This window comes from Coregonus lavaretus (assembly GCF_964263955.1).
Source record: "Coregonus lavaretus genome assembly, chromosome: 27".
Classification (NCBI taxonomy): domain Eukaryota; kingdom Metazoa; phylum Chordata; class Actinopteri; order Salmoniformes; family Salmonidae; genus Coregonus; species Coregonus lavaretus.
The window spans coordinates 20,061,405-20,074,546 of NC_140014.1; the positions used below are offsets into that span (position 1 = coordinate 20,061,405).

The 13,142-nt window shown below is 43.1% G+C and overlaps 1 protein-coding gene across 1 annotated transcript in view; it reads right to left on the bottom strand.

The window, feature by feature from the left end:
- Positions 1-936: 936 nt before the first annotated feature.
- Positions 937-13,142, bottom strand: part of LOC311103054 (formin-like) — a 61,635-nt gene continuing 49,429 nt past the window's right edge. The window contains exons 15-17 of the mRNA XM_084144570.1: positions 11,774-11,923; positions 3,684-3,765; positions 937-3,535 (exon numbers count right to left, since the gene is read on the bottom strand). Coding sequence (XP_084000696.1) covers positions 3,491-3,535; positions 3,684-3,765; positions 11,774-11,923 — 277 coding nt within the window. The 3' untranslated portion in view covers positions 937-3,490. The remainder of the gene's footprint in view (positions 3,536-3,683; positions 3,766-11,773; positions 11,924-13,142) is intronic.

The window sequence follows — 13,142 nt, forward strand, 5'->3', positions numbered from 1 at the left end:
GCAGATGTGAAATGGATCGTTAATTAACCCACACCCAAACTGCAAAGACTCCGATTTCATGCAGAGCATTTTATGTATCAGGTTAACCCTAAACACCAAATAAAAACATATTCTCTAGCGATGGGTTATTTTCTTCTTGCTTGGAGCCAACCTCTTGCTGGGACTTATATACGTTCCTTAAACCCTTGGATACATTCCGTCGTAAAACGAAGATCATTTATGAGAAAAGACCACAAGAAACGCCATTACATGTTAGACTCAACAACCTTTTCAATAACCCCTTCAAACGATGTTATCGAAGTTTACAATAGGATCTCCCCTGGCTCGCAAATCTGTCACAGGCCCATGTTTTTGTGGGGACAATCTGATGCTAAACCGGGCTAACGCATTTGTAAAACCATTGCTCCATTAAGGTTTCTTGTTCAGATGGTGTAGGCCTACATGGTTCTCTAAAAATAGATACATCAACCAATCAATAGCCTTCTCTAAAAATTGAACACCGATCAGTTTTCTTTATCAACTCTTTATTGTCGAGTTGTTTAAGCCTCTTGCACATTTGGCAATTTGCCGCCCCATGCAGTAAAGATGCATCCAGCTGGGACTTCAGAGTTTTAGGCAACGAACATGTCAGTTGCGTCTCTCTGCTTCGATTTACCCTTGCCATGTCTTCATTCTACCGAATGTAGTGCTGACATAATCAAGTTTGCACCTCCATTGGCACATGTAGCCAAGTGTAATAGGCTACAAGTCATGTTTAGAGAAGTTGCTTGTTTCTATCAATTTCTATCGATTTAACGTAGGTGTACTTTCTCTCATTATTATCGTGCTTTCTAACATTTTCAAATTATTCATTTATAATGAAAATGTGCATTGTGAGATAACTAGGTGCAAATTAATAAATCATTGCACATAAATCAATGAAACAATTAGGCTATAGTCATTTTCACCTTTATTTGGCTACTGCATCATTACTGAGCCTGAATGTTATTAGGGAGTGCTGAAAGTAGAGAAACAACAGACAGGGTTAAACATCCGTTTCCATGCGCGCAAGGCTTCCTCATCTCTAGACTCCAGTTAAGACTTTGGTGACTGAATTGTTTGCAATCTATTACTTTGACCTCGCGCAAATTCATTTTTAACGATAAAACACCTAAAACACGTGGGAACATAGAGTAGGCCTCTTACTAAATGAATCAGCATATACATTATATACATATAGGCCTTTATCAAATTCAAATTCTAGCGTACTAATTTGGTTTTGAAAACCTTTAAAGTAAACATAAAATGCAATTGTAAGATTATGAAATGTCTTCATACAAAAAATAATGGCACATTCATATGATTATGAAACAAAGGTGCTATTTTGACACTATAGGTTCTGACAAGGGTAAAGTATAGGCCTACACATGGCTTGATATGAGTAATTGTTTCTATTTTTAAACAAAGTAAAAATGGTCTTGATTTAAAATAAACAAAAGGCAATATATATAGCCAAATTATACTCTCCATATCAGTTTAGGACGGGTATGAAACAAGACCATTTGGGGTAAATGATTAGGTCATATCCATATGAAACTAAACACTTCTTTCACCTGACTACTGAGCCATTCATGCATCCTCTTCAAGCTAAGGCAGGAATCAAAATAATATACAAAAATACAACTTCAAAGAGAAAACAATTAATGTTTTGGCATAAATCTTTCATATTAATATATAAATAAAGGTTTACCCCTATCATTTATAGTTTTCCAAGACAAAGTTGAAATCTTCCAGAGTTCAAAAATAAATATACTATAGTTCTCTCCAAAAAATAAATGGATGATGCAATTTTTATCACAACATGTGTTAATTCACAAATGTTATCATAGCGCGGGAACCATATAATTGCATAGGAGTTCAAATTTAGGTGCTAAAAGTGCAGTACATTTGATTAAGTACCATTCTGACAATAACAGAAGGATGTAGCTACTAAATACAGCTGATGCAAGCAGGAAAGTGCTTAGGATTGTGACATACATATGTCATAAACAACATTCATTAGGAACAAAAACTATTCTATCATATACACTTAAAAAATGTGTCAGGGCAGCCACAATCAGATTACCTTTTGCTTTCCTCAGCGTAGTGTATAGCGGGGTTGTTTGTTCATCTCAGAGCGTGATGTGTGACTCGGGTTGAGAGCAAGGCGTTGCTGCCAAGGTCTGGCATTCTCTGGCTATCACCCAGGAGGGGTCAGTCTGGTGCAGTGAGAAAGTCAACATTGGTATGACAACCTGTTTCTACCTTTTGACCAGGACCCACATCGCTATGCCTTCAACAGGACTCTCAGTCCAATTCCATTTACGTCATTTAGCAGACACTCTTATCCAGAGCGACTTACAGGAGCAATTAGGGTTAAGTGCCTTGCTCAAGGGCACATCGACAGATATTTCACCTAGTCGGCTCGGGGATTAGAACCAGCGACCTTTCGGTTACTGGCACAACGCTCTTAACCACTAAGCTACCTGCCGCCCCAATAAAGGCTACCGATTCTCTTCATAATATAACATCAGGTTAAACGTTTCAGTCCCTGCTCATTTGAAAACAAACACCATTTGAAATACATTTACAAGACACACTTCAAACATGGATGGGCCACAGCAGATGAAAGCTATTCTTTACATTAAAGTATTGTATACTGCTTTCATATTCTAAATCATTGTTAGAATAACAACTCCTGAATGTCTTACTGCCTTTTACGTAATCGTAATAGTTTCTCTGAGTGACGATCACCATATTTGTTAACATAGCTCAGCAACAATGAGGCCTCGTCTGTAGTTTTTGCATAACCTAGCTATAATACATTGGATTATATGTCATCACGATGTGTGATGCTGTCCTGAAAGAAACCCAGAATAAGGGATGCATGTAGATCCTCAGCTCCAGCAGGCCTAGGAAGCCTAGAGGTCAGGGGTCATCACTGTAGATATGTCAGCTGGAGTGCTCATTGTCCTGACCCCCAGCACGCCTCCGAGCAGGCTCTACAGGCTGGCCATTCAAAGGTCACACCAGTCTGGATGAATGAGGTTGACCTTTGACCCCTGTGAGTCTCATCATATCAGCTGTTTTGTCAGCCATGGACCCTCTGTGTAGACTTAGCAGCCTGCATATCTGCAGCAGGGTGGCAGGCAGACCGTTTCCTCTTTCCCATGGTGTAAGTGTTGGTCTGGATGGTGGTCCTAGGGATACACAGTGATAGAAGCCCACACAAGGTGCCTCTCATCTGGGGAAGAGGTTGAGGTGGAAAAGGGGTGCCCCATTGAGAGCAGTGAATATGGTCCAGTCAGTAAGGACGGTAGAATGGGCCGTAGTAGAGAGGTCCAGAGTGTGGGGGCACGGAGGGCTATATGAGGTATGATGTTGGGTAAAAGGCAGGTGGTGAAGGGAAGAAGTGATCATCTCCTCTCTACACTTCCTCTCTCTCCACTCTGTTCTTCAATGATCATCCTCTTCAGCTGGAGGACACGCTGGCTTCCTTCTGACGCAGTCTCTCTTTCTGTTGACAGAGGAGAAAAAGGGAGCTGAGCTTTATAGCATTGTGTTATTTGATATGATCCACCATGATTGACTGCGTCCATAGCCAAGATAATAGCAACAACGTTATCCTTCAAAATATTTGAGGGGGGTTGGAGTACAGTTCTTACCAGACTGTTGGCATTGATCTTCTTGGTTTCCACCCTCTTCTCAGCTGTGATCTTTTTGATGTTCTCCTGTGCTTCCTTCAGCCTGGAAGAAAAGAAACATCAACCTCAATCATATCAGGAAACTACAAAATGTCTCTATCTATACAGGTTAAAATAACCTTTGATGGTAGTACATACAGTGAGTGTACAAAACATTAGGAACACCTGCTCTTTCCATGACATAGACTGACCAGGTGAATCCAGCTGAAAGCTATGATCCCTTATTGATGTCACCTGTTAAATCCACTTCAATCAGTGTAGATGAAGGGGAGGAGAAAGGTTAAAGAAGGATTTTTAACCCTTGATTGAGACATTTGAGACATGGATTGTGTATGTGTGTCATTCAGAGGGTGAATGGGCAAGACAAAAGATTGAAGTGCCTTTGAACGGGTTATGGTAGTAGTTGCCAGGCGCACCAGTTTGAGTGTGTCAAGAACTGCAACGCTGCTGGGTTTTTCACACTCAACAGTTTCCCGTGTGTATCAAGAATGGTCCACCACCCAAAGGACATCCAGCCAACGGCAGGCCAGTGGTCGAAAACGGGTTATTGATGAAAGAGGATAAAGGAGGCTGACACGAATTGTGCAGAGCAACAGACAGGTTACAGTTAGTCAACTGACAGTCTAGTACAACATTGGTGCCCAAAGACCCATAAAATAATGCACAACTCGTCGTACCTTGACACGAATTGGGTATGGCAGCCGACGACCATACAGAGTTCCACAAGAAACTGCGGTTGCAGTGGGCTAAGGAACGAAAACACTGGACGCTGGAGAATTGGAAAAACATTGCCTGGTCTGATGAATCCCGGTTCCTGCTGTTTCAAGCTGATGGGAGGACTAGGGTATGGAGAAAACCCTATGAGTACATGTATCCATCTTGCCGCGTGTCAACATTGCAGGCTGGAGGTGGTGGTTTGATGGTGTGGGGTTTGTTTTCATGGCACACATTGGGCCCCTTGATAAAAGTGGAGCAATGTTTGAATGCCACAGGATATCTGAACACCATTGCCAATCAGGTGCATCCCTTCATGGTAGCAGTGTATCCATCTGCGAATTGATTTTTTCAGCAGGATAATGCCCCATGCTACAAGGCTAGGATTGTCAAGGAATGGTTCCACGAACATGACAGTGAATTCAGCTTACTGCAGTGCCCTGCCCAGACACCAGATCTCAATCCATTTGAGCATCTGTGGGATGAGATGGAACTAGCTATTCGGAGTAGAGATCCACTACCAGCCAACTTGACACAACTGTGGGAAGCATTGGAGTCAACATGGTCCAGCATCCCTGTGGAACGCTTTAGAAACCTTGTAGAGTCCATGCCCGACGAATTGAGGGGATGCAACTCAATATTAGGAAGGTGTTCCTAATGTTTTGTACACTCAGTGTATACCAGAACAGCTCCCTCATATTTTTACATTGTGTCACATATCTGACCATGTGGCACAACACTGCCATGTCTAAGACAGAAAACCTATTTGTACTGTAACAGCAACATGTACACACCACAGTATGTATCCCCCCTGGGCACTACTGTATGTGGCATGGAGAGTCCTCATCCTCCCTCACAGCCCCACTCTGTTCTGTTAACCCTCTCTGGAGTTAGCAGGTAGTGAAACCCACTGGTGAAAGCAGGGAGAATGACAGTGGGTCGATGAGATAATGAGCTAGTCTTAAAAACACTTGGGTTTTATGGGTGTGCGAACAGTATTTAAAATAAAGTTAATTGTACATAAGCACAATCAGCTGTGGGTAATACGGGACATGATTGCCTAGTAAACAATTAAGAGAGAGCACATGGATCCATGGAATGGCTGGGAGAGCATTAACTCTGTCCATAACTCACCAGTTCAAAGATAGCTAGCCCGGCTTTACTGTATGTGTGGTGCGTATGGGGCAAACATATCAAATGTTTTTTGTCACATCAAATACACAAGAATGAAGCTATATACAGGGAGTACCAGTCCCAGATCAATGTGCATGGGTACGGAGTATTTGAGGTAGATACTGTGCCTTAGACCGCTGCACCACTCGGGAAGCGTTACAGAATACACGATTCAAATTTAAAAAGGTAATTTCCGATTGTGCCGACATATGCAGCGTTTACCCTGCCCTGAACTTATTCACTTACTAGCTGGCTACCACCCGACACTCTACCCTGCACCTTAGAGACTGCTGGCCTATGTACAGTTCATTCAGAAAGTATTCAGACCCCTTGACCTTTTTCAAATGTTGTTACGTTACAGCTTTATTCTAAAATGGATTACATATTTTTTTTCTCAATCTACACACAATACCCCATAATGACAAAGCAAAAACTGTTCTATAGACATTTTTGCAAATGTATTAAAAATAAAAATATGAAATATGACATTTACATAAGTATTCAGACCCTTTACTCAGTACTTTGTTGAAGCACCTTTGGCAGCAATTACATCATCGAGTCTTCTTGGGTATGCCGCTACAAGCTTGGCACACCTGTATTTGGGGAGTTTCTCCCATTCTTCTCTGCAGATCCTCTCAACCTCTGTCAGGTTGGATGGGGAGCGTCACTGCACAGCTATTTTCAGGTCTCTCCAGAGATGTTCGATCGGGTTCAAGTCCGGGCTCTAGCTGGGCCACTCAAAGACATTCAGAGACTTGTTCCGAAGCCACTCCTGCATTGTCTTGACTGTGTCCTGTTGGAAGTTGAACCATCGCCCCAGTCTGAGGTCCTGAGTGCACTGGAGCAGGTTTTCATCAAGGATCTCTCTGTACTTTGCTCCGTTCATCTTTCCCTCGATCCTGACTAGTCTCCCAGTCCCTGCCGCTGAAAAACATCCCCACAGCATGATGCTGCCACTACCATTCTTCACTGTAGGGATGGTGCCAGGTTTCCTCCCGACGTGACGCTTGGCATTCAGGCCAAATAGTTCAATCTTGGTTTCATCACACCAGATCATCTTGTTTCTCATGGTCTGAGAGTCCTTTAGGTGCCTTTTGGCAAACTCCAATTGGACTGTCATGTGCCTTTTACTGAGGAGTCGCTTCCGTCTGGCAACTACCATAAAGGCCTGATTGGTGGAGTGCTGCAGAGATAGTTGTTCTTCTGGAAGGTTCTCCCATCTCCACAGAGGAGCTCTAGAGCTCTGTCAGAGTGACCATCGGGTTCTTGGTCACCCCCCTGACCAAGGCCCTTCTCCCCAGATTGCTCAGTTTGCCCGGCCGGCCAGCTCTAGGAAGGGTCTTGGTGGTTCCAAACTTCTTCCATTTAAGAATGTTTGAGGCCACTGTGTTCTTGGGGACATTCAAAGCTGTAGACCGTTTTTGGTACCCTTCCCCAGATCTGTGCCTCGACTCAATCCTGTCCCGGAGCTCTACGGACAATTCCGTCGACCTCATGGCTTGGTTTTTGCTCTGACATGCACTGTCAACTGTGGGGGACCTTATATAGACAGGTTTGTGCCTTTCCAAATCATGTCCAATCAATTGAATTTAGCACAGGTGGACTCCAATCAAGTTGTAGAAACATCTCAAGGATGATAAATGGAAACAGGATGCACCTGAGCTCAATTTCAAGTCTCATAGCAAAGGGTCTGAATACTTATGTAAATAAGGTATTTCTATTATTATTATTATTATGTTTTTGCAACATTTTTATAAAAACCTGTTTTCGCTTTGTCATTATGGGGTATTGTATGTAGATTAAAGAGGAAAAACATTTAATCAATTTTAGAATAAGGCTGTAACGTAACAAAATGTGGAAAAGCGAAGGGGTCTGAATACTTTCTGAATGCACTGTACATAGTCATTGAACAATGGTCACTTTAATAATGTTAACAGACAGTTTTACCCACATCATATGTACAGTATATACTGTACTGTATTCTATTCAAGGGTCATCCTATGTGCCTTTGAAGTGGCTTGCGAAAGTATTCAACCCCTTTGGCATTTTTCCTATTTTGTTGCCTTACAACCTGGAATTAAAATTGATTTTTGGGGGGTTTGTATCATTTGATTTACACAACATGCCTACCACTTTGAAGATGCAAAATACTTTTTTGGGTGAAACAAACAAGAAATAAGACAGAAAACTTGAGCGTGCATAACTATTCACCCCCCAAAGTCAATACTTTGTAGAGCCACCTTTTGCAGCAATTACAGCTACAAGTCTCTTGGGGTATGTCTCTATAAGCTTGGCACATCTAGCCACTGGGATTTAAATCATACCACAGATTCTCAATTGGATTCAGGTCTGGGCTTTGACTAGGCCATTCTAAGACATTTAAATGTTTACCCTTAAACCACTCAAGTGTTGCTTTTGCAGTATGCTTAGGGTCATTGTCCTGCTGGAAGGTGAACATCCGTCCCAGTCTCAAATCTCTGGAAGACAAACAGGTTTCCCTCAAGAATTTCCCTGTATTTAGCGCCATCCATCATTCCTTCAATTCTGACCAGTTTCCCAGTCCCTGCCGAAAAACATCCCCACAGCATGATGCTGCTCTCGGGGAGATGAGAGGTGTTGGGTTTGCGCCAGACATAGCGTTTTCCTTGATGGACAAAAAGCAACATTTTAATCTCATCTGACCAGAGTACCTTCTTCCATATGTTTGGGGAGTCTCCCACATGCCTTTTGGCGAACACCAAACATGTTTGCTTATTTTTTTAATTAAGCAATTGCTTTTTTCTGGCCAGCTCTGTGGAGTGTACTGCTTAAAGTGGTCCTATGGACAGATACTCCAATCTCCGATGTGGAGCTTTGCTGCTCCTTCAGGGTTATATTTGGTCTCTTTGTTGCCTCTGATTAATGCCCTCCTTGCTTGGTCCGTGGGTTTTGGTGGGCGGCCCTCTCTTGGCATGTTTGTTGTGGTGCCATATTCTTTCCATGTTTTAATAATGGATTTAATGGTGCTCCGTGGGATGTTCAAAGTTTCGGATATTTCTTTATAACCCAACCCTGATATGTACCTCTCCACAACTTTGTCCCTGACCTGTCTGGAGAGCTCCTTGGTCTTCATGGTGCCGCTTGCTTGGTGGTGCCCCTTGCTTAGTGATGTTGCAGACTCTGGGGCCTTTCAGAACAGGTGTATATATACTGAGATCATGTGACAGATCATGTGACACTTAGATTACACACAGATGGACTTTATTTAACTAATTATGTAACTTCTAAAGGTAATTGGTTGCACCAGATCTTATTTAGGGGCTTCATAGCAAAGGGGGTGAATACATATGCACGCACCACTTTTCTGTTATTGATTTTTTAGAATTTTTTGAAACAAGTTATTTTTTAAATTTCACTTCACCAAATTGGACTATTTTGTGTATGTCCATTACATGAAATCCAAATAAAAATCCATTTAAATTACAGGATGTAATGCAACAAAATAGGAAAAACGCCAAGGGGGATGAATACTTTTGCAAGGCAATGTAACTACTGCTGTACACACCTTTTTCTATTCATATACTGTCCATAATGTCTATAAACACCATCATATACATATATATTTATATTCTGGACTCTGACATAGCTTGTTCTGATATTTTTGGGATTTGTGTGTATTGTTTTGTATGGTTAGGTATTACTGCACTGTTGGAGATTGTAACATAAGAATTTCGCTGCCCCTGCGATAACATCTGCAAAATATGTGTAATAACGTTTGATTTACCGTGAATGCAGTCTCCGCTAACGCTGAACTTCAACGATACAGATTGAATCGAGCCCTTGTCAATGCAACCAAATGTCACATTTGAAGAAGCTGTAACTTCTGTTTGGATAGTTCCTGAGTGGCGCAGTGGTCTAAGGCACTGCATCGCAGTGCTAACTGTGCCACTAGAGATCCTGGTTCGAATCCAGGCTCTGTCGCAGCCGGCCGCGACCGGGAGACTCATGGGCGGCGCACAATTGGCCCAGCGTCGTCCAGGGTAGGGGAGGGAATGGCCGGCAGGGATGTAGCTCAGTTGATAGAGCATGGCGTTTGCAACGCCAGGGTTGTGGGTTCGATTCCCACGGGGGGCCAGTATAAAAAAATAAAAAATAAAAATGTATTCACTAACTGTAAGTCGCTCTGGATAAGAGCGTCTGCTAAATGACTAAAATGTAAATGTAAATGTAATAGTTCCATCTGTGCCACTGACTTAGTCTGGCTTTAATTTAATTTTGTCTATTCACGTCTCCATCTCAACCAAACATCAAAGTTAAAGAATAGGACTAAATCAAATTAAACTTTATTTAATGTGCATTTAAAAAGTTTGATTTGGTTTTATTCTTTAACTTTTATTCATAGAAAAACTGGAATTAAAACCAGACTACTGTAAATCAGTGGCACAGATGGAACTATCCAAGCAGAAGACAAATCTCCTTTAAATGTTGATATTTGGTTGTATTGACAACCAAACACAATCAATAGCACGTTTGAAATACAATAAATAGCCTATTAACTTGTTAACAAGTTAACAAATTATACAGTTGAAGTCGGAAGTTTACATACACCTTAGCCAAATCCATTTAAACTCAGTTTTTCACAATTCCTGACATTTAATCCTAGTAAAAATTCCCTGTTTTAGGTCAGTTAGGATCACCACTTTATTTTAAGAAAGTGAAATGTCAGAATAATAGTAGAGAGAATGATTTATTTCAGCTTTTATTTATTTCATCACATTCCCAGTGGGTCAGAAGTTTACATACGCTCAATTAGTATTTTCTAGCATTGCCTTTAAATTGTTTAACTTGGGCTCACGTTTCGGGTAGCCTTCCACAAGCTTCCCACAATAAGTTGGCTGAATTTTGTCCCATTCCTCCTGACAGAGCTGGTGTAACTGAGTCAGGTTTGTAGGCCTCCTTGCTGGCACAAGCTTTTTCAGTTCTGCCCACAAATGTTCTATAGGATTGAGGTCAGGGCTTTGTGATGGCCACTCCAATACCTTGACTTTGTTGTCCTTAAGCCATTTTGCCACAACTTTGGAAGTATGCTTGGGGTCATTGTCCATTTGGAAGACCCATTTGCGACCAAGCTTTAACTTCCTGACTGATGTCTTGAGATGTTGCTTCAATATATCCACATCATTTTCCTTCCTCATGATGCCATCTATTTTGTGAAGTGCACCAGTCCCTCCTGCAGCAAAGCACCTCCACAGCACGATGCTGCCACCCCTGTGCTTCACGGTTGGGATGGAGTTCTTCGGCTTGTTTTCAGCGGTTGAATGAAATGTATTCAGCGCGTGCAAGGTAGCCACACCTGCAGAGCGTGTTACACGACAGAATAAGGTAAGTCTGAATACCAAATACTGAGTAGTGTATAGGAAAGTTGTAAATTCCTAAGTTGGAATCGGCCCCTAAGAGCTTAGTACCATGATGCCAAAATAGCCTAACGCACGTCTGGCCCCTCAAAGTCCCTTCCAGCAGCCCTGACACCAGATACTTGGCACAGGTTAGGCCAGTGCTGCATCTCTCCATGTGCAGTAAGCCTGCAGCCCTATGGACTGGTCAAATCATGACAATGTTTAACAGTCCTCACAGAACACACAGTCTTTAACAGGCCCCCATCCCCTGCTAGTAAAGCCAGAAGGCCTCCAGGAGAGCTGCTGTCCCGCAGTGGGACTCCCCCACGACACCACGCCTCGAGTCAGATGAAACATCGTAAATCCAGCCCCAGGCTTTGACATTGTACCAGGCCCTGGGCCCGGCCTGCCTACCTTCTCTTTGACACCCCTGTGCTTTAATAACTGGTAAAAACAGCTCCACTCCACACTGTTTACAGAATTCATCATTCCCCGTTCAGGGTGTTTTGTACCACACAGGAACGTGAGGGACACCAACAATCTGTTATGTGTTAAAGATGTGTAAGAAAAGAGCGACTAAAGGTGCTGTTCAACATATTTAATGTGTGAAGACTGAACTTTGGCCCGGTCATAACATATCCCCCTTTTATCTAATCAAAAAAAGAACACTCATGTTTCTAGAAATAGATAGTTGGCAAAGAGCTCTAGAACTTTCCCTTTCGTCATTAGCTGTGTGATTTAATATGAGCGCTGATGAATGGTGATGCAGACATGGTTTCTTCCACTCACCTCTCCTTGGAGATGTTCTTACTCTCCCGCTTCCACGTGTTCTTGAAGTCGCTGCAGAACTCGTACCAGAGCATGAAGACGTAACCGGGGGCCACCTCCTTCTCCCCAGACTTTGGCTTAAGCCCAAAGTAGCCCACCATGTCCAAGAAGCTATGTGGGAGAGACAGTGGGAGAAGAGAGATGGGCAGTGAGAGAACATCTCACTGGGTCACAGGGGAGAGCCGGTAGCGGAGGCTCCATTATCACATTGACCTCTACTACAGCCTGTAGGGGAACAGTGCCAGGGGACCCAGCCAAGAGCTGGCTGCTGCTCCCCACACACACACACACACACGCGCACACAAATGAATTGCCCCTTGGGGATTAATAAAGTTGTATTGTATTGTACACGCACACACACACACACACACACACACACACACACAGACACACACAGACACACACACAGACACACACACAGATAACGTTAATCCAACCTGCTATCTGAGACATGCTTGACTCAAACATGTTGTGGATTAGGACTTCAAATCCAGTAATAGTAGAGACTACAGCTTGTGGACACATCAGACGACCAAGACAAGAAGAGATTCAAGATTCTCATTTAAGATTCTCAGCCTTAACGAGAAGAGAATCCACATCCTTGTGTATGGCAGATCCTCAGACTAATTCAATTGTAACCAAATCTAAACTGTCCAGAAGGCTCTCAGCAGTGCTCACAGGGCTTGAAAAGCAGCCTGCTCCTCTGGGGCTTTCTCTAACCCAAACATTGAAAAAAAAATGTTTTTCCCTGCCTGTCGAGCGCTTGATATAGAGGCACCATGATTCAGGAGATGCTCCCAGATTGACACAGAGGTTTTGACTTCCAGATGGTAGGTGGCTATTGCGACGCTAATGTAAGACATGTTGGGAGGGGAGTGTTGGGGGACGGGGCAATGTGCGCGGCAGACTGCTGCTCCCACAGACTAGCCGCTTCCCATTCCCCAGATATCCGTCATGTGCTCCTCCGATGCTCCAGTGCTGGGGAAGATGGTGCAGTAGATCATCCTCGCCTTGACTCGTTCCACAACCAGACCAGGCCAGCGGAACCCAGGAGGAACAGAACAGAGAATGGACGGCCGGGCATACCAAATTGACATCCATTCTGAAGGCCTTTGTAGACCCGACCAGCACGGTCCAGCGTGATTAACTAGGCCCCTTTTGTATTGGCTCCTTCCCTGACCCTGGGTCAGGTGTCAGAGCTCACACAAATCACACGCAGTCTGTAGTGTGGTAAGCTTAGCTCTTTTCCTTACTCTCTCTCTCACACACACACACACACACAAAAAGACACACACACACACACACACACACACACACACACACACAAAAA